Below are 23,188 nucleotides of genomic sequence, written 5' to 3' on the forward strand. Positions count from 1 at the left end.
GAAAAGCCAAATACACACACCTTGGTTCATGCAAATATCTTCAGCAGGACACAGAGGAGAGATAACACCCACCTGAATCTAAATATGCGTGAGAGCAGTTGCTCCTGCAAATGTAATCTGTCCTCTTGTTGCTTTGCAGAAAAATTCAAAGAAAAACCTCTCGAGAGAGAGACAGCTTTGCTTCGCTCTGTACAGACTTACCATCTGGGTGCTCGTACGGTAGCCAGGTGTGCTTGATGTTTTTGTGGTATTTGTTGCTCCTCTGGATGCACTGCTGAGCACGGAAGTCCTCATAAGGGCCAGCACACTCCTCCGTGTTGCACATCTGGTAGTCAAAAGCAGAGCCGGGACAATCTCGACCTCCATAGGCAGGCCTGATAAATGACAAGAAGCATGATTTTACCAAAGATCCAAAGATGGAACAAATTAAATGATCCTGCAATTACCCTTTAGATCCAGTATCTACTCACTTAATCTACTTATATGCCATATATTTTATAATGATTGATCCTTATGAGACACCTGCCTTTTTAGGAGGAGGTCAGGAGGGGCTGTGTTAGCTAATGAATTTGGTTCTTTTTAATTTTATAGGAAGCTGGAGACTGGATAAGAAAAATAAAAAAAAACATTTAAAAAAATGAAACAGCATTTTAATCGTACTAGAATGATAAGATGATTGAACATTGTGTTCTTACAGTCCATCATCGATCAGAATAGTGAAGACTGTAAAATTAAGATAAATGCGTCATAATAAGTAAGTAAAACAAAAGGAATGTGCTATGAATGAAGTAGAAATGTCATCACGTAATACTTAATATCAACAGTAACATATTGGCAGAGGTATACATTCAGTAGCTTACGCTCTTGAACACTTTTAAGTCATGTTTGTGTTGAAGCAAACTTAATCAAAGCCAGTGCTGGATTAAAAACTGTCAGTTCTCTTCAGCTCTGCATTCACACTTTAACGGCACGTCATCATCTGTTGGATGAACACACTGAGAAGCATATTTAAACTGTTTAGCCACTGAAAGAGCAGATTGATTTTGTTTCAGTGTGTTGTCTTTTCCTCGCCACCACAGCACTTACGGAGGGTTGGTGCACTGTCTGCTGCGGGAGCGAACTCCACCTCCACATGTTCTGGAGCAAGAGGCGAACTTTGACCAGGAGCCCCAATTCCCATCGTGGCCCTGAGGCTCCTGGCTGGATCTCCAAATGCAATGACCCTTGAAGCACCACTAAAAATATGACAAAGAAAGAAGTAAAGACAGAAAAAAAGGGAAGGTAGAAAGATCCAGACTAATGACATTTGGAACCATTTCAGGCTTTTGGGTTTTCTCACTACTTCTTTACTCCAGAGGGCTCAACTGTGCAAAAACAAAATTACAATTCAAAACTGATTCAGAGAGATTTCCCACCTTTCCTGGTGCACACTCTGTTCCATCCACCGGAGGACCTTTTTTGGTTTTACAAAAGTACTGGTTGTCGGGGTGACTGCACCACAGTTGCTTGCAAGGGTCGTATGTTCGAAACTAAATGAGAAAACAGCAATTTTGAGCTTCGGTTATTGCTTTTGTAAATGCCAACAGACTAATTCATTGAACTGTTTCATGCTGCATGTGGAAACTCCAACCGTACTGTAATTGTTATCACACTGGGCTAAATCCAATTTGTGTTTGAATTCCTTGTGTCTCTCAAAGGAGCCTCAATGTGTTATTATCATGTCTAAACACTCAACCAGTTGTCTTTATCTATTTATATATTCTTTAATGGCACTGTATTATTATATCATTATCTCTTGTGCATTAACAGTTGTTCTGGTCATGTAGTAGTCATATAAATACGGATTACTGCCTACTCAAGGGGATAGTTCAAATCAGTTAATTAATATGTTGGGGATTAGACAGATGTGAAGGGACTTACAGCGGTGCACATTTTATAGCCAACACCAAAATCAAAGCGGCACTGCTCGTCCATAGAATAATTTATCCCAGGGAGCTCAGGGAGCTTGGGCCACTTGTGTTCAAAGGGATCATCCAGCAGGCAGTCATAGGAGCTGAAGAAAAGATTAGAATAATAGAGTTATATACTGTATGTGGGATATTTGAAGAATAGACCACATAAGGAGATAGTTGTACAACAACAACTACAAACATCAATAACATATTGAGCTGCTACACACTAAAGATCTGCAGCCTACAACCAATATGTGTCAAACATTTGAAGTGACGGGGCGGGATAAACAGAACGTACTGGATGTATCGATTGAGCTCCTGCTTGCTGCAACGTGACCAGTGGTAGCGGTGGAAAGCTGCTTGGACAAGTGGTGCCATGATGCTGCCCATACTGGTCTCATCTGCACAACGATTCCCCTGGCCGTCGTGCTCCATGCCGAGCCTGATGTGACAAAAATTGTTTATTGAGCAGGAGGAGAGTGAGACATATAGGAGAAGTAAAGGCCCAGAGACAAACTCAATACTTATTGAGTACTGATCAAAATGTGTGAATGAAGTATTGAAAGTTGGCTTCAATGCTTCTTCAGATATGTCACGCTGATGCGACGAGAAGTTCATTCTTTGCTTGAAAGAAATTCAAACTACACCAGATGATTTCTTCTACAAAACTACCTTTAGGCTCGATGTGATGACGATTTTCAAAAAGCAGCAAGTGGCATGTTGTCTCTCTGAGCGCTCTATAACAGCTCTTTTGGTTGACTCACTCTAAAAACAATGACATTGTAATAATTCAAATATTTTCTCTTTGATCAAATACCGGTGTTTAAATCTTACTGGCCATGGCAGCGGTGGGGACAATGTATTTTTGAACATACAGACCAAAACCCCCAAGAACATGCTTCAGCTGTCCACACACACTGATTAAAGAAATCCCCAATGACAAAACCCACTGAGTTTATGAAGCTGGCGGAGCAGGAGCGGTAGCAGGATGCTGCTGGCAAATGTCTTGTATTTGCACTGACAATCAACTGAAATGCCATGAGGAGTTCATGAAATAACATCATGCAATATTTCGGGATTTATTCCGGTGGGATCTGATAACGCGTGAATTCTCAAAGTTCGGTTTAAAGAGCAATTCAAGTCCATTACACAGATATTCAGTGATGGTTCAGAAATGTATCACTGGGGAGCAACCTGCCAGTTGCCAACTAGACAAGTCAATGCATTGCCAGAAATGATTCCTATAATAACATGTTACATTTTGTCTTCTTTTTCTTTCTTATTTTATTTTATATTCTTGTCTTGTTGGGGTTCTTTGACTTACTATATATGAACCTTTGAAGTGCCGTGAACAAACTGAAGCTACATTTCGAGGAGAAAGCAAAAACATTTAAGTAGACTAGATGCCCTATTTGTCAAATAGAAAGTGTCTGAAGCTGCCTGCTTTTTTTGCTACAGCATTTTTATGGATGTGAACCTTGGATTAAATGTCTCTAAAATCCATTGAGACCCTCTACATGGCTGGTGTGAAAGCTTTGCTTAGTAAGAGAAAAACAGGCCATGTTCTTATGCAAGATGAAGATTGGCTGGGTAAAATGTATTAATACATGATGAAATGTGCTAAAAGGTAGGTGCATAATAGAGGTCCAGTACTAATGTAAAATGAAGCTGTGGCTTTCACCCATTATGACTGTTGTAAATAGACAATTGTAAGAAACACTGTACAATGTTCTCTGTTAACTGAATAACAAAATGTATTCAGCGATTGTTTTTAAGCTATTTTGTAAGCTATAAAATGTCGGGTATATCTTAATTATTTTCAGTCTGTTTTGATATACTTGTATGTTAGGCTGGGATTATATAAAAGGACAGTGAGAACAGTGACAGCATGCTGAGCATAATTGTTTCCACTCTGCATTTTACAAGTTGTTCTGTTTTTTACTAGAACAGTGGAGGGAAACGGAGATGCAAAGAAAAGCTTATACTTATGCTGATAATGTATTCGTAACGTCTGACTTTACATCTTTTTCAGATTTTTTAGCACTCTAAAACCTTTGAACTACAACCACCATTACAGTGTTGCTGTCGTCCAGTTTGAAAGTGATGCATTCAATCAGTGAGTTAGTCCTTAGATGAAGGGGTTAGTGACCTTTTCTCTGTTCTTTTGTGCGATGTGGCAGTCTATTAAGTCTGGCCACTTGTTCGATGTTCGTGCTGCAGCGGGAGGCGCAGTTCACAGACATTACTTCATTACTCTTCAGAGCCCCATTAGAGGAGAGAGGAAGTCTGTGTGAAACGGACCGGTAGTTAAAGGAGGATGTCGTATGTGTACAGTTTGTAAAGCCTTCGAAGGAAAATCAGTAATTTGTGATTTTGGGCTGTACAAAATAAATTGAATTGAATTGAATTAAACATGATAACTCTGGCTTGTGGACACATGGCAGAGGCTGCTAATGAGTTCAACTGAAGCTTCACACGTTCATAGACTGAGTGGACGCAGCCTGTCGCTACACTAAGCTTAAACAATAAGGAGCCACAGAGTTGGACAGAGGTGGAAAGTAACTAAATACTGTAAGTAATGTGCTTATCTTAAGTAAATAGCTTGATATTTTGGGAAATCAGGTTATTCTCTTTCTTGCCGAGAGTAGATAAGAAAATATGTTTTTCCAGTAAATTAGCTTAGCCGGTAAGCTTAGCTTAGAATAAAGATCGGAAGCAGCTAGTCTGGCTCGGTCCAAAGGTAGCAAAATCAGCCGACCCACACTTCTAGTACACTACACTAGTAATATTCTAAAAAATGGTGTAAACAACATACACTCAGTGACCCCCTTTATTGGGTACACCTGTACAATGTAATGTAATCCAATACAACAGCCCTGCTTTAATACAACATCTATCTTCATGAAGGTTTTTGGTGACACTGTCAAATATGTAAATTAGTTCATCATTCGGGTCACATTAAAGGTGTATATACGGTATATTGAGGGGTGTTTCCTATTTTTTTGTCCTTACCATTTACATAGATGAGTGGGTTAAAACATTAAAAAGACCAGTCAATATAATGCAGTCCAGTACAACACCACTAACTTACCTGAATGTCAAAACATAGAATTGAATTAACACCTCTATTACAGTGACAAAAAAAGCATTAAAGTGCCTCATAAAAGTAGAATTTATGGTCCAACAGGTGTGTTGCATCTCGCTTGGCTGAGTACCTGCATGTACACGCAGAGGCCCCATAAAAGGTTCTACACCTTTGATAACCGACTACTGTTAGCATGCAAAGCCATCAGCTTGATTGGATGCAGTAAGATCCTGCGAGACCCTGCTGGTCCTTTCATCATCATGCTATTACTCACACATGGCCGGTTTCATGAGCGACCACAAAGGCGGAGGAGAAGCCGTCCTCGTGGTTCAGGGTGCAGCTCCTCAGTGGGTGGCACATCCCTGTAACTGGAGCGTAACCTGAGCGACAGAAAAGACCACACAGCCCTAATAATCAAGCACCAGGATGAAGGTTGTGACATTGTCATGCAAGGCTGAAGATCGTGGTAGAAAATTAGAGCTATATAAGATGTGATTGCAGTCCTTGTGATGGTCTCTCACTCTGGAGCTAAGTACATAAGTACATGTTAAGAACAGGCAGTGATGATTACTTTGAATGTCTCTTTCGATGATAAACCCACGTGTCTGTATGAGGCAGTAACGTCTCAAAATAGTAAAAACAAACCCTTTACGTTTAACTAAATGGAGTCACTAAAGGGAAATATCTGTACAATGCAGGGTAACAGTGTCAGTAATGTTTTCAGTAAGTCTGCATTCAGAGCCAGATGCCATTCATTGTTACTAAAGTATATCTTTCACCTTGACGGCAATATAAAAGAAAAACCCACCTTAAAAGCAACTTGCTTAGTGCTAACGGACAGCAGATACTACAGAGTTTTATTTTTACAAAAAGAAAGTCCCGAAGTAAACATGAAGCTCGGAAACCTGTCATCATTACCCAGCATCTGCTCCGGCATCACAACATTTCACACAGTGTTTACCAGACCTTTAAGCAAAGCACAAACATTAAACATAACTCGATCAAGAGGTGTGCAGCGAACAGCAAGTTTTGGTTTGGTTCAGAAGCACACTCGTCCGCTTTTGGCGACTTTCAGATAATTTCCATGCTTTCTGACCATCAGAAGACCTTTTTTTTTGGCATGCAGGTAAAAAGCAGAGAATGCAGCAGACAGACAGCCGGTGATGAAGAGTCTTAAAAAGCATCAAAAAGGTTATTTTGGTGGTGTTGGAAAAAGAACAACGTCTGCAGCAAGTGAGATATAGCAGAGTTCTTTTCATGTTCTTGTTGCTGCAGTGTGATCATGATGATGTTCATAAAGGCCAGTTTTTGATCCAGGTGATGGTTCTTTTCATAAATGTCAAAAAATGTCAAAATAAATTAGCGAAACATGAAAGCAGTTGTGGAGCGTGACCTTTTATCTGAGAGATAAGAGGAATTCGTGAGAATGCAGATTACATTCCCATGAAGCGAGGCTTTGCACATTGAAGCGAAAAGGTGCAGCAGCAGCAGCAGCGAGGGGTCAAAAATGTGTTTCTCACTGCTGATGTCATGAGTGAGGAGAGAGGTGGTCTCTGTCATCTGCTTGATAAACTCAAACACTGAACATACTGCCTGGAAAATTAAATCCGCGGCCAGGAGAGCAGATCAAAAACTCATTCACAAGATTTGATTGCAGTGTTTTTTGCAAACTCATTACCAGCTAACAAACAATCCCTCAGTTCATTCGCTTCTCAGCTACTCCACAAACTGAATGGATTTTTTTTTTTCTTCTTCTATTTATCCCACAGCCACAGTATCTGTATTTGGATATAGAATCTACCATCTCACAGTTAAGCTTTGACAAGAGAGTGTGATGTCGGCTTGTGACCCTGAGACACAGCACCGGGTCCAGGCCAACACAGTGCTGGGCGCCAGAGAAACTGGGCTTGTTATGAACACAACACAACGGCAGCTATAGCAACATCCAGAGGTGCGACAAGCAAACCAGGTAGCCTCGGGTTGTCCTCTAAACATGACACGTGTGCTTCAGAAGTTAAAAATATACACAGGTCAATGCAAGATCTTGAACTTGAGCACAGAGGATGTTTGTTCATTCTGGACTAAGTTTCTCTGAAAGCTAGGAGGCTCGCTTCAACGTTTGTTTTGAAGGGCTGAAAAGAAAAAGTACAGCATGAGACATATGCTGAACCGACAGAACATGTATGGTATAAAACTCCACCAAATCATTGCATACATGTGTTATTAGGATTGAGTGGACGGGTTAAAAACAACAGCTAAATAAATAACTAACAAACATTTCTGTTTTTTCTCTACATGCCAAAAACCTTCTTGAACAATATCAGTCTAAATTTGTATATCCAGGGTGGCGTCAATGTCGAGTCAGCAAGGTGTTGGAAAGCTACTCACTATTTTTTTGTCCTGTGAGGTCAAATTGGGTTCGTAACCTCAGCGGCAGCCTCCGCTTTTACGTTTTCATCGACCTTACCTGGGCAAGACTCGAAGCCAACCCATTTGTGAATGGAAGCAGATATCAGCACTCAGTCTGCACAGTCCTCGATCGAGAAAAATACAGTACCTTGCATACCTGCGGGACCAAAATCTTGCCTTGTGAGGAAGATGGCATGATCGTGGTACTCGGCGTGGTCGGGGTCGCGGCGCTGCTGCGTGTTGGCCCATCGACACACCTGCTCCAGGCTGCGGGATGGGTTGCCGCGCTCGATCAGGCTGATGGACTGTTAAAAAATGAAAATGACAAATGACAAATCATCACAATACAATTCACAATAGAACTTATCTATAAAGAAGAGCCTGACCTGACATTCCAGATCATCTTTACTTCCATTTCCGCATCACATTATACTATCTTCAATAAGTAATACAACAATACCGTTTGAGAAAGGCATGTTACTAAAAACATGTACACATGTTTAACTTTATAAATGCATTTAGGCTGAGATAACAGATTATTTTCTCTCATCAGTAAAACAAACAGAATGTTTCATGTTAGATACAATGTTATAAGAAGGCTACAATTATCAGAACAATACGAACACTCAGGCTCCTTCATGTAGCTCCAAGGTGTACTGCAGATTTAAATGTTGACTAAAAAGATATTTTTATTTATTTATTTGGCAGCCCTATTAAAATCTTCTGCCAGGTCGAGGGAGATTTGTGTGAATTGTATTTCTGTGGGCCCCGGACCAGTCTTTTGGAATGGCTGCTCTAACGGACCTCTGCTCTTAATTAAACTCCTAACGGACATAGAGAGCAGATCCTGCTTCCCCTCTGCTCAATGTGTCTCGCACGCCAGATTTGCAACATAAAAAACACCAGTTTTGTTTTTTTCCCCCTCCTCAAACATTGGCATTGAACTCCAACTGCAGACGGATGATTTCCAAGAGTAAACTGTTGTTGGAAACTGAAATAGCATAATAAAGTGGAACTGGAAAAAAAGTATTCTGTTTTGTTTTATTTGTTTCGAAGATCCAGCCAATTCGACAACAAAACTCAGTCGAGGATGAAATAGTGTGGTGACTGACTACAACACGGCTCACACCAGAGGGTACATACAGATGGACGGACAAAACATTTGTCTTTCTTCTCCCAGTGTGTGCTGGTGACACATTCAACACGTTCAAGCTCATCTAATTGGTGCTGTGTAAACAGCATATCTCTGCTTTGGCAACCAGACAAAAGAAGCAGCATGAAAAATGCCCAGCCTCCAGGCAGCATCAGTCACTTATGAAGATTAGAAGGCTGTCTGTCATCATGCACATAATTTTTATTGTATAACTATACCTCCTTAATACATAATTTGCAGCCTGCTAACATCCGAATACTTGAAAGGTGACATAGGTGAAAAACTAATGAATCCACACATATAGTATGTTTTGACTTTGATTACCAGCAAACTAATACGTGGATGAATTTGTTTTCAGTATGTTTGTGATCTGCATTGGTGTATCAGCCCCCGCTGTCATGCACCACTCAACCTCTCACCTCAGGTTCATTTAACAGCTCTTTGTCACTGAGTTGAAATGTGTTTTTTAGCATCATCTTCGGTGTAAGATGTTATGGCTGCCGTTTTTGTGGAAAACAGTGGAAAAAGGGGGAGACAGCTCTTTTTAATGGTGACAAAATAAGTTTGTCAAAAGTACCTCTAAAGCTCACTAATCAACACAGCTTTTAATCTGTAGTAGCTTTTGGAAGGAGCCAGGCTAAGTGTTTCACCCTGTTTTTAGTCTTCATGTTAAGCTAATTGCCCGCTGCCTCCAGCTACAAATGTACTGTTCAGACGTGAGAGTGGTATCAACCTTCTCATCTAACTCTGGGCAAGAAAGCGAACACAAACTATTTCTTATCTGACACACGTTTCACTGAGAGGTAGTGGAGTGTTTGGCAAAATGAAGATACCATTCAATTCTTTTTCTTTCTTGTTTTGTTACCATTAACCTCCTGAAGGCAGTAACAGCAATGCAATCAAATAACTTGTGTTAGGAATCAACAGGGCTACAATCAGCAATCTTTTTATTTTAAAATATGTCTCGGAACAAAGCCACAGATGCACAAAATGTCTTGCCTTGGAAAGCTGTTTGAAAACACATTTGCATATATAGAAGATAAAAGCAATGTGTGATAGCTCACCTGTCGGTACCCGACCATTATCATGCGGACGAGGACAACATTGATGTTGGTTCCCAGAGATTCGTCATGGTAGATTTCATCAACCTGAAAGGAAAGGAAACATTATCTGTCACTGATCTAAGGGATGAAAGAAACACAATGATGAAGGTAATGATGAAGGTGACTCAGGGGTTGATGTGATTAGTCAATACTACAATCATTCTTCAAATGCTGGAATAACGCTGCATCTACAGATTTTATTTCTGAGGTACAGCTTTGCGCCAGTCTAACCGAGAGCTGTTATTTTTTTTTGCGTCTTTTACAAAAAAGCTTAGTGTAATTATGAAATACGTTTAGACATTGGCAACCATCCAATAAAACCACTGTTCTTATGCAATGGCAAACAAGCCTGACCCAGAAGTGTGTCGGCTGCTATTTGGCTTCATAATAACGCTGTGGTATGTAGATGCTTAACCCTGGGCCAAGCTAGGATGCCATTCAAATCCCAAATCCAATTTCCAGCTGAGAGTGTGTTATTTTCACCAAATGGTCGCTACATGTCGGCACGCCTCAGGGGCCACATGAAGTCAATCAACTGCTTCGCTTTGCGGTTGATGAATGATAGTTCAGAGGGAAAATGAGGGGTGAATATGTCTTTTTCCATAAATCAGAAAGTAATTTAGTTGGGACATGTTGGTTATGGATTCTAAATAGCAAAGCGGGCGACTCTCGATTGGTAAACATGGAGTCACTTAGCTTCACAAAACACCCTCACATTTCACCACTGAACTTGTTACTGGGAGGAAACGTATGTTTACAACTGGCATTTTAAGGCACGCGATTCAACACTGCGTGTGACATAAATGTAACATTATAAGTCATGGAGAATTATTTTGCAACAAAATGTATCACAATCTTTATCATATTTTCTTTCCTTCATATATTACATTTTAATTGAGCATATCAGCTAGTCTGAAACTTGTTTTTTACTTTTCCTATATCAGCTCTATATCAGAAACGTTTTCCTCTGGATGTATAAAGTTAGTTGCTGCTAAAAAGCACAATATACGATGTATTAGTAATACAATCAACAAAGGAATCCATCCCCCTCTGTAGCTCAAGACTGTAAAACAGCTTTGTTAAATAGATAAAAAAAAGCCCCCAATCCCTGTTTCCCTAAGCAACTTGTGTCCAATCTGTCCGCCTCTAATCTCTTTAAAATGTTTTCTGAGCCATTGCTTATGGGCCTCCTGACAATGTTAATGAGTTTCTCTTTTGGTTTGGTCCATGACAGGCATTTATCCAGCCTTCTTTTGAGAAAGACTTTCCCTTGACTAGCACCCGAAAATACCATCAAAAATTGTCAAAAAGGCAGTTACTGTTAGAAACAGTTAAGGAGGAATATCCATTCATTTTTTTGTCACACTTTTGTAATATCACTAGGTTCAAGTGCAGCCTTCGATACCCTGATGATGCCACTTTAATAGAGATACTCAGGCACTGAGTGGGCATAAATGGAACTACTTTGACTTGTTTTTCTTCTGTTTTTTTCAACAGTGTTTATATTTATTTATAAGAGTTAGGCGAGAGGATCAATAAACTCCTCTACCACCAGAGTGGCATTTATCACCTCATCTAATTTTGAGGTCTGAGGTATTTTCCATTACTTTAAAAATTACTTTTATGGTTCGCCTCAGTACTTTCAACCCAAAATCATGCATACGTTTTAGTTGCCTCAGTTTACTACTTTTTATTACATATTATTCTGTTATTTTTGAAGAATTTATTGTACTTTTCTTTTACTATGCGAGCTACGAACAGCAATTACAAAAACAGTATTTTCAATGTTTTGCAATGCTGGTGAAAGATGAAACTGATCCCGGTTTTGGCAGTATCACTTTTAGGTAGATCACACCTCAGCCTGTCAATAACACTATGATCTATCAAACGTCAACAAGTAACGGGTGTTGCTCGACACTTTGAAATTCACAAGAGCCCTGAGGTGAGGTTTGATGTTTTCATTAATGCTTCAACAGAGGCACTGAAAAGCTGGGATGTTAATTATATCCATAAGCTTTAATCTCTCCAGCTGCATATGCAAAAAAGTCCTTCATGGAAATTACAATCCTGACACAAGAGACAGCATACAAACATGTCTGCAGAATTACAGAGAAAGCCAACCATCTGTAAAGCCACAATTATGTTTAGGTACGTGTGCCACGCACTTATTTGCACTAACAATAAGTGTGCACGTGTTGAATTGCCCTCCCATCTGCATGCTAAATTACCTCTTTCACATCCACTGGCAGTTGTGTGGCCTGTTGTTTACGGTAGTTTGATTGATTTTTTTCCCCCCACCGACATTCTGCAAAGACTCTGCCTCTGACTGGCTAGTACAGTACTCGCTGTCTTCTTGTTAATAAACAAGATGGTTGGATGGTTAGTGTTAATGATTTCCCTCAGGATGACAGCACTCTTGTATGGTGCTCTCATATATAATTACAATGTCCTGATTGTGGGAGGAAAATGCTTTCTCTAAATGTTGCTGTGCTCTTTGCTTTAATGGACGGATTAAAACTAAATATACGTTGGAGATTTAAATTTGATATGGTGTCATTATCAAACCTAATGTTAAAGTTAATGTTCATATATTATACTGATTAACAAGAAAATAAAAAAATGGCATTTCATATAAAAAATGTTGCTGACTCCAGGTAAAAACGAACAAATAACTAGGTTATCAAAGCAGCAGCAGGAGTATTTCTGCCATGACATCTTCTTGTTATCTTGATTTAAGAATAGATGTAAGAGCTAAATTCAGTTTCAGGGTTATTTTTCATATAATTGAACAGTGATGAAAAAGCGGTTTCATCTTTCAGGCCCTCTTAATATCTGTCCTTGTGCAGGCGAAAGAAGGTTTAGATAAGGCAAACAGAATAACAGAGTTCTACTCTTTGCTAAGTGTGTGCCACTAAGTTTTCTTTAGATCAAAATTATGACCGTGCAGAACAAAGGCTCTGTCACCGAAGGAAGGCTATCTTGGCTTAAGTCCAAATTTGTTCTGGGCTGCAAGGTAACACCCAAGGCATTTAAGCAAATATTCCATTCACAGAAGCCCATTCAGGCCAATAAATGCTGTAAAGAACACTCAAGTGACCCCAAACTCTCGCAGATTTGTTACAAGCTCAAATTACTAGACTGGTCTATACTGACCTATATACGTGTGTTTATGTTGGACCCGAAACAGATAAGCTGTTGCAAAAATAGGAAAACATCCAAAAAATATCATCATAAAAGTTTTATAACGACTTTCATAAATACTGAATTTGCATTTTTTTCTTTACTTGGGACTAATTCAGCTCACTCGCATTCAGCCTTTAAAATAAATGTTTTGGTGGGTCCTCCAAACCAATGTATACTGGGATAATTACAAAACCAGGAGGAGCACACAGAGGGCTGGAATTGGACTGTTGTGGCTGAAAATGAGAATAGCAGCTGTGGGCTACAGGCGCTAGGTGTCCCTGGCTTGTGTACAGCATCACACCGACGTGGACGAAACCTGGTCCACGCTCAAACAACACAGCCATTGTGCAGCAGGCACCTCAGCAGTCACCTTGGCTTTGCGCAGACAGGATGTTCAGTAATCAATCCCTCAGGGAGAGTTTCTCCAGGTGGTACTACACATTCTGCAGCCACGGAGCAGGGATTCAGAGGGATTTGAGTGGGCAGAGCTCTTTCAGACACAGCAAGCCTGTGGCTTACGAGTGGAACTAAGAGTTTTGACCCTTGTTTGTTTGAACTGCACATTTCTCTTATCAACTTTTACTCAGAATGAAAGAGAGCGTACAGATATTACCTTTTAAGAACTTGATTTTCGCTTTATAGCTCAGTCAATTTCAGAAATAAGGACTTCCAAAAATGATCTTATCCTAACAGTGATCTGAAATAAATACGCATCAGAGAGCATTAGATAGCAATCTCTGCTAATGACAGTATGCTCTTGCAGCCACTTCACAGTACAAACAGCCATGGTCATTAAAATCTGATATTTCTCCATGCCGAAGACATTTGGGGATGAAATGTGTATGTAATATCTTAATAATAAACACATCATTCCATGTCAGAACTGCCCCGCACAGCTCCCAGTCAACTTTCTAATTGGTCTAGTGCAGCTAATCAGACCACCATGCAGGAGTCCAAATGGTAACTGTTACAGAGTGAAACCAGCACCCTGTGAAAATCTGACTTGAGGGATTTGGGCCCATTAAGTAGATTATGGTGGTAGGAGCTGGTGGAACCCGTAATCCATGAACAGCTAGAGAAAGTGGGGGTCTGGGGAAAGTGTGGCAAGGTCTGATGTCAGAGAGGACAAGGAGGGAAAAATGCCTCAACAGGTAGAAGATCACAAAACACAGCAGCATTTCATGTCAAGAAGGGATATTTATAGAGCTTAGTCTATTAGTGGAGAAAGCATTTAAAAAAGTGATTCGTTGTTCAAAACATTTTTAAAGCAAACTGACAAAGAAATCACGAGATCAAGCTGCTCATTTTTGCTGCTTTTGTTCGTGTAATAGTGAGTTTGGACTGCTAGTCAGACAAAACAAGCTATTTCAAGGAGTCACCTTTAACTTTTTAAAACCAAACAATTAATCAATTTAATCAATAAATCAGGAGAATAATCGAAAGCAATCGAGAGAATGAAAATAGACTAGTTGCAGGCGTAGATATGTCATTTTGTGAATTTGCATAAAAGAGGAGCAGTTAGTGTGAACCTGATAAGCTTTTTTATTCAAACACCAGAATGGACTTACTATGTTCATGAGCGTGAGAACATAATTCTGCACATGCTCCTTGCCGTGGAAGCGCACCACCGAGTCGTCCACAGCCAGCAGCACCTCGATGTTGTAGTCGTCTTTCTTCGCGTGCCTCCTTTTGCGCTCGGACTCGGACAGTTTATGTTCGACGAGATCCAGAGCCGCAGGAAGGTCTGCGATCCCGAAGTCTGCCACTGCAAGATATGAGCAGCACGTAAACAAGTCAATTAACAGACTGTGGGAATCTGATGCATGTATATCTCTTCCATTCAGCTTCTGGAGTGATTTATGTTTGTTAACCCGACATAAAACAAAGTTCCGTCTTTGAGTCTCAGGATGCGCAGGAGGAATCCTTTGGGATTATCGTCAGGCCGGTGGACTTTATGTTTTCAAAGCCACTTGATCTCTAGTCAAAATACTCCCCTTAGACTCATAAATTGTTGGCCTACAGAGTGAGAAGTGTATTTCCTCTCAGTCCACATTTAGCCCAACTATAATATGGGCATTCATGGCCCGAGATCCCAGCTGAGTCGCACCAAATCCAAACGACATTCATCCATTTCATAAAGCACTACAGCCGTTTAATGTCGTTGTGATATTCATGAGTTGAAACGCTTGAACTTGTCTCACAGAAAATGGCTCATGAATCAAAAAAGCTTGGCATGCTGCTTAGAGCTATGAATTCTAATAATCTTTTGAGAGACGGTATTGATTCAAGCCAGCCAGGTACTAACGGAGACACTACACAGTATCGTCTGCATTCTGTTGCAGGAAACCAGTTGGACAAGGTATTTCCAATGCAGTAAAATCTAAATGAAGGATAAACATTCAGACAACTGTCTCCTTGCAAAACTATCGAGAAGCAATTAATTCCAAATAACCCAAAATAACAGGCAAACGCATAGATGCATAACAGGCGCAAACGTATTTGCACCAGTGGCGGCAGAACACATTATGGTAAATATGTTCTGCAAAAACTATTTTTATTTTAATAATGGATTCATGAATAACATATATTGTTACATAATGCAGATAAAAGCATGGACAGAGACATTACATGAGAGTGACAGCCTTAATTGAGACATTGGCTCTCCCAACAGGATGTGACAGAACTTTAGAGGAAAAAAAAAACATGAGAAAAAACATTTTCTCGACAGTCAAGATTAGTTTGAACAAATACAGGACACTAATGCTGTGCTCTGGGAATAACATCTTCCTTGAGCAAGTTGATGACTAAAGATGTTTTGCGTAGGTACAGAAACAGTGACGCAAAAGGCTAAACTGGCAACAATATTAAATTGAAAATCCAGCTGCATCACTTTATAGAAGAATGTAGCCTGTAAAGATAAAAATGACCACAGTCTTCTTCACGAGGGCAGTAAAAAAATAAATAAAAAAAGGCTTCGAAAATGTGAATAAGTGACTTGATTAAAAGGGCTGTGAAATGAAATGAAGAGATGCTTGGAAATGGGGTGAATCTGTAAGTATGGTAAGAATCTTTCTCCAGATGCTCAAGCTATTGTTGTAGCAATCAAGGAAGGAATAGAAAAATAATTCATAATGGAGCTGGGTCGTTAGACTGCAAAGGAAGGGTAACCCCCACCATTCTCTCCCCTCACTGGCTCCCCCATCCTCCCCTGTCCCCAGAACTACCACTGGAGCCCAGAATTCCTCACATTACCAGCTGCTTTTGGAGCGCTGCATCTGCTGTTAGGCCTAATAAATATAGAGCGGTGATACGAGTTTAAAAGCTGCATGTTTCAACTCCTAAGCTTCAAATAATGTATACTTAAGTTCAGTTTTAGACACTGGCTTCCTTTCATTTCAGTAGGTCAATCAATCAGCAGGCTTTAAGCATTTCATTCTTGTCAATTTTACATTATTAGGTGAAATAAGGGCAACTGTAACATTCAGAATGTGTCTGTAATTCAATATTCACTCATCTTTTAGCTCTGTTTTGGTCTCCACTGACTCCTGAGGACAATAGCTGGTTCTTTAGCTGCTAAATGCTCCACTACATTACCCAGATCGTCGCTAACTATGTCCGTATTCCACATCGTTGGTGCTGGGCAAGCAGCACATGGATTTATCAGAGGCTGGAACCAAGGTTGATGAGAGTGGTGAGACTGAAGTAAAACTTAGCTGAACGATGCTATAGTGCTCCATGGATTTTAGAGAAACTGCAAAGTGTTAATTCTCTGTGGGGTCATCACACGAGCTAGCCCTTTGAGATTGATATAAATATAAAGAAGAATATAATAACATAATTGATTAGCGCAGCATACATATTCATCTTCCACAAAGTTCAGTATCAAAAACAGTTTGGAGTTTGGGTTTCAATACCAAAATGATGTTCTCTGTGGTGGTTTTAGATGTCTGCTAATAGATTTTCATATTTATAGAAATCAATGGAAATCAATGGCTTCAAAGATTGTCTTTTTCTAAAACAAAACGCAATTTCTAAACTGTAAAGTATTTATGAGTTGTAATAATGCCAAACCACTGGTGCTTTGAATGCAGTTAAACCCCTTAAAATGAATTGCGCATTATTCGATTGTATGATGTAATATCAAACACACGGTCCTGGCTGTTATGAACTTGTGGTGTGCTTAAACAGAGGCACTTACTCACACGTGCACACTCACACACAATCACAACCCACAAACGCAGACAGTGCTTTTTGTTTCCACTGATGTCGGGCTCCTTCTCCCCCGCCTACCTTCATTGTGGAGGTCCTCCCTCCGCTGGCCCGTCTCCCGCTTGATAGCCGACCTGCGGTAGACCACGTGGACACGGCCCTTCATTTCCACGTCCTGTTGGCCCTTCTCGAGGGGCTCGATGAAAAACTCCCCATTATCAGTCCGGATCAAACCTGCCTGGAAAAAGAGGGCTTAAAATTAGTGCACCCCTCCTCCTTCAAAGGACGGTAATTCCTGTGGAGCCAGTAATTACAGTGTGCCAGATCAACTGGACGATTTTAAGATGGGGAATGTTGCAGGTAGACACACATTTGAGGCTCCTCACTAACAACCCTTCCATCAAGATGTATTGAGTGCCACCATGATTTCACACTGAACAAGATGATAAGTAGCAGTGTCTCTATTCAGCTATACCTTTCAATGATGTCTTTCATGTTTTTCAATGAATTCAAAGCTCAGTGACGTTCAAAGAATTCAAATGACTGTGTTGAAGTTGAACAATTTACTTTTCTAAGTACTCATTTCCTCCCGACCTTCCTGATGTGCTCTACTTCAATTAGCAAGCAGCACAGATCTGCTGGTTTTTAACGGTGCTCGCTGCCATTCCAAAACTGTTTAGTTAGCGTACTGCTGCTGAAGCCGACTGTCTTATATCGAGTGCTGTGGGTTTTTGGTCGTTTCTTGCACTAATCTCCCAAGTGAAATGACAGACAAAATAAGTTGTGATGTGTCATGATGTTCAATCCAACGTTTTAATCCAATAACACAAACTGCAGGTCGACCAAGCTATGCGACTTCTGTAACTCCGATGGCATAACGGTGTGAGTGTGCATGTGCATCTATACTTCGTAAACACACTCAGTGCCTGTGAACTGTTCAACTGCTGTTGATTAATTTAGTTATAATTTTCTTCTAATTAAGAGAAAACAAACTGGTATGATTTTTTAAACGTTTTCAACATTTACATATTGTTCCATGGTTCTTACACCATTTAACCCACATCCCATCAACATATTTATCGTACAAGGGCCGACCGAATAAACAAAATAAAATACAGTAAGAAACAACCATCCCAGCAAAAAGTTAACTTTTTCTTCTCCAAATGTTATTAGTTATGTAATATCTTCGGAAGAAAGAACTTGGATTATTATCATACAGTTTATTTGCAACTCGTTCAAATGATTGACAAAGACATGTGAAATAGGAATGACAGAATAAATTCCTCTGAGGTCTGACAACAACTGTACCTCTGCATAAACCCAGTTGGTAGAATGAGTGTTAAATAAATAATTTGCTCTACATTATTTCAAGTGTTTGTCATTGTAACTAGCGTAGCATTACGTTCACGGCACAGCACAAACCTTTTCTCTCTTTTCTGTGGACTTTAAATTAAGCCATAAGATCATTAAAACATGTGGTTAATCAGTATTTTCTGGCAATAGCAATGTGCTTTCCGATGCAGTGTCAAGAGTGTGTGGATGAATCATTAAGTTGTTACATTTTACTCATTTCGCGGCTGGCTGGCTAGTAGGCTGGCTAGCTTGCTAATTCCACCATGCTTTCATGCTACAATTAGAACATAAAAGGCACCACATGAACTACTGGACTACTTTACTTTAACAATAACTGTTCATAATAGCCGTTACCCTTTCAATTAGCTTATGCTAACCGCTACAATGCTGACGAATGTTATGATTATGCTTTGTCGGTGATGAAAGCTGCCTCCGTATACGCAACCTAGCTCAAGATCAGCCAGGTGCAAAATTAAATTGCAATGGCCAGGTTTTAACCAGTTGAGGTCACTCACGATGCATATCTATAACACTCTACGTAGTCTTTAAATACTTTGCACTAGAATGTCGAGAATCCATCGACAACCCTACGAAAACTGGTACATCAACTCTTTCCCTGCATTCTCATTTTCAGCATCCGAGCTGAAGTTACAATGCAGCGTCCTGATTGGCATTGCACAACATATACGTGAGCGCAAACATTTGCACACACTGATTTCCATAATGTAAACATCCTCTGCTTCAGGCGACTTTGTTGTATACCTAATGTGACTGAAGGTAAATATTTAGATGGACTGCATGGGGAAGCCAACATCGACCTCTGGTTCACTCTTACAGTTTCTACTGTGAAAGCTATATATTTATTACTTGTTCCAATTTCTACATTTACCACACAACATCAATCTGTATTGATTCAGTACAGGCATTTCCTTAATATGAACACGTAAGAGTGCAAACCCAGTGTGTCGTTTGAAGTCCTTCAATGACTCTTAGTCTTAGTCTTAGACTGATATTCAGTATTCAGTAATTCTTCAAGTGCTGGACAAATTTAATGATGTCAATTATGTAAATTACAGTTTTACATAATGACAGTTTTCGCCATTTATTCACTACCTTTCCCCACTCAAATATCTTAAGTTTTCGAGCAGTTATATTTCAAATACCACTTGAGCATTTAAGACTCATTTTCAGGGTTCTTACAATTGTCCATGTAACGTTGGAGTTATTAAATAAAGTGAGAACAAAATGTGTTGGCTACGTATTGGTAGATTACCTCATCGGCTAGTTTGATTGTAAACCCATTGGGTGATGTTGTACTGTGAATCATTTATTGTGTCCCAAGTGTACAGAAAAAAAAATGAAAGGGCCATAATCAATATTCTTCTATGAAGAGAATTATCACCTGAATCTGCAGCTCCCCTCGACTTTACAGAGCTTTATAGTGACTTTCTGTCTGGCAACTTCACTGTTTTAATTCACTCTCACCGCTCGCATCGGGTCGTTTTTAGCTGCACGCAGGCAGCTGTTTTCAGCTCTAAAAACCCACCTTGATCTACCTTATCAGCAGACAGACACATTTAGCAACTAGCTGGTTAATAACATAGTGGCGCATTTAGCTGTTTTAAGAGCTGGATATTTCCCACAGGAGTTGGAAGAAAAACTGCTTTTCCCTTCAAGCTACATAATCGCTTAGATAAGTGAGAATGCTGGACGGTAATGTACCACTCATTCTATCGGCTCACTGTTACAGCCTGTCCGTGCATTACATTATCAGCATTAGTACAGAGCCATTATGGATCACCATTTATCCTCTGCTGGGTCATGGGAGGACAGAGACTCGTCGGACAGGTCTCCAGTCTGGTGGACAAATGGTATGACGCTGGAACAATATTTGTCCACATCCATCCAGAGAATATTGTTCCCTCATGTGGCCTGACACGCAGTCTACCATGAGCTGTGTCCAATAAAGGCAAAATGTGAAAAAAAAAGAAAAGACAAAGCAATACAAATTCCCTGTCACCAATTAAAACCAGCGGTGGTTTTAATTGGATTTGAAGTTACAACTCGTTCTTGTTAATTAAGCAAAACCACACGACCAAATGTGACGTAAATTAAGGATTAAAGGATGTTACATCCTCTACTTATATAACTGTAGTTGAAATATTTCTTCTTTGTGTTGCCATGTTGTTTCTATTAAGCTTAACCTTTTGGACCCTAAGCCTTTTTTTAGGCCTTTTCTCGAAAATTGTAACCCATACAAAAGAGACTACAATTCTGTAACTACAAGGTCTATTTTAAAAATGTTGATGCTTGAACAACACTAGGGATTGTGAGATTTGATGAGATGAGTAAATATTGTGTATATGTTACTGGTTAATAGTAGCTGAAGACTGAACACAGCAAACAGGGAAAATTCCCAAGTTCGTCTGAAGAAAAAGCACTGTAATTTATTAAATAAGGCCCTGGCTAGCCTAAAAACATTCCCAATTCATAGCACAAAGGGTGCAGGAACCTCACAAAAAGATTTGGTGTAAATAAAGTGAAGCAAACCCCAATTATAGGTGTTTATCTAAAAAAAAACATGCGAAATTCTCATTTTATATAATTTATAATTATATATTTCACTTTATTTGTCACTCATATTGTACAATCTATCCTAACAGAGCTGTTTGGCATCATTTTGGCATAATTCTGACCCATTTTGACCCATTTTGACCCATTTTGACGTGTCATATCTCTCCTGGATGTCTCTGTCTGTTTGTCTGGAGCCCTTGCTCAGCCTGTGGTTGGTGGATCTTGTCATGTGACATCTCATTAGATCCAGGTGCTCAAAACGAACACACTCGTGTGTTTCATGAAGTGATTGACAGAAGTTTGAGCCAATAAAACTCCAAAACCGTGCAGCGGTCAGCCCCCAAGCCCCAAGCCCCTGTATGATTCGCCGCCGGCATTCTGACCACCATTTTGGCTCAGATGAATGGAGAAACTCCATTTTAAGTTCCAGACGTACCTACTGAGCAGACGAACACATTACTAATAAGGAATAATTGCGGATTTCACCGTTTTGGCCCTCAAAACCGTCTCAAGGTATGATACAGTTATAATATTTTCGCATTGTGGGAGTTGTGCTTTCTGTGGCTTGTTGGCTGTAACTCCTGAACGCTTTGACGGAGAGTAATTTGGAAGCTACCGTTGAACTCTGTGTGGAATGCTAATGTTGTTAGCGGTGTGATTTGCCGGGTAAGATGCTATGCCCGAGATTCACGAAGCATTCTCTGAGTTGTTGTCTTGCCGGCTGTGGCGATATTGTGGCGAATCTTCTTAGTTAGTTAGTAGAATAGTTTATAATGGTGTTTGTAGTGTGTAAAATGGTTAACGTGATTACATTAAGGAGACTTTTTTCGATAAAAAAAAAAAAAAAAAAATGTAATTTCTTTTTTTAATGTCTTTAAGAACTTTAATTTCTACGACGCTCTCTGCGATTAAAAATCTCGTAAACCCCAAATGGGGCTCGCTCGGGTCCAAGAGGTTAAGCACAAACTGCTTTCTGAATACACTGCACGGTGCAGTTCATTGTATTTCCCATATTCCTTACAAAGAAAAAAATAAAAGAAATCTATCTAGCCTATCATCACACATGAAGAAGAAACACCAACAAGACGTTGGCAAGAATGTGTGTACTTACAGCTGCAAAAAGAAATCGAAATACAGTGCAGTAAAGAGAACATTGTGCTTAAAAAAACTCCTCGGCATGCTGTCGTTCAGGACTAACAACACAAACGCCGTGAAATTAAGTGTGGACATATGACAGTAAGGGCAAAGAGGAGTGAAAGAATCTGTCCAGCCCCTGACCAGGAAATGCCAAGTAAGACATGCTCGAATACTTCCTCTGTGGTCTCTTATTTCAGCAGTGGGTGGAAAGAGAAGCCGGGTCTGTGAGGGGAGAGAGCGGCAGCATCTGGAAGGGCCAACAGAGGAGCCAAATGTAAACATGTGTACACTGCATGGTAAAGTCTAAGCTGGGGAAAGGTCTACGTTTGCTGTCAGAAGTGAGAAGGGGACACAGAGTTTTGGGATTTTCAGCTAATCTCAGTATTATTAATGGCTTCACCCTACTGGAAATTGAATTGGGCTGAATTAATAAAGACCTGAAAATGATTCCAGCCTCTCAATTTTGAGGATTAGTTGCTTTTTTCTGTTTCATATCACTGTGAATTGAATATATTTGGTCTGACAAAATGACGTCATCACCTTAGGGTCGAACTTAAACTGGTCGTTTGTTTTACTATTTTCTGCCATTTTATAGAAAATGTATTTCTTAAAAATAGCATATTTTAGGTGGCTATTATAATTACACAATGTCACCTGTAAATTAGAAGATAAATAAATTAAAAAATCACTAAAACATTGCACAGTGGTGTATTTGTAGCCCAAAGTAGTGTCTGCATATCTTCCTGTCAGGCTATATACATCCCTAACAAACTCCACCAATCAAACAGTTGGGGCAACCCGTATCAACCCAGGGCTGAAAAACAGACTGAATGAATTATATACATTTTGGTGATCCACTGACTGTTTCAACACCATCATCAGGTCATTAACAATTACATTTGTCTTTGTCAGATAAAACAGTGTTACCTCGTCCCCTGAGGAAAATTACACCCTTGAGTCATAAATAGCAAAAGTTGTCCCATTACACTAAATTGAGTGAAACAGATTTTTGGTGGAAGTGTTGCTAATT

The 23,188-nt window shown here is 39.8% G+C and overlaps 1 protein-coding gene across 1 annotated transcript in view; it reads right to left on the reverse strand.

Moving 5' to 3' along the window:
- The window catches only part of adamts14 (ADAM metallopeptidase with thrombospondin type 1 motif, 14), a 38,987-nt gene that overhangs the window by 8,590 nt on the left and 7,209 nt on the right, over positions 1-23,188 (reverse strand). Inside the window, exons 3-12 of the mRNA XM_079182037.1 lie at positions 17,176-17,332; positions 14,454-14,650; positions 9,664-9,747; positions 7,595-7,751; positions 5,312-5,417; positions 2,251-2,394; positions 1,921-2,053; positions 1,416-1,529; positions 1,087-1,235; positions 202-374 (exon numbers count right to left, since the gene is read on the reverse strand). Coding sequence (XP_079038163.1) covers positions 202-374; positions 1,087-1,235; positions 1,416-1,529; positions 1,921-2,053; positions 2,251-2,394; positions 5,312-5,417; positions 7,595-7,751; positions 9,664-9,747; positions 14,454-14,650; positions 17,176-17,332 — 1,414 coding nt within the window. The remainder of the gene's footprint in view (positions 1-201; positions 375-1,086; positions 1,236-1,415; positions 1,530-1,920; positions 2,054-2,250; positions 2,395-5,311; positions 5,418-7,594; positions 7,752-9,663; positions 9,748-14,453; positions 14,651-17,175; positions 17,333-23,188) is intronic.

The sequence above is a fragment of the Pholis gunnellus genome, assembly GCF_910591455.1.
Source record: "Pholis gunnellus genome assembly, chromosome: 21".
NCBI classification, from domain to species: Eukaryota; Metazoa; Chordata; class Actinopteri; order Perciformes; family Pholidae; genus Pholis; species Pholis gunnellus.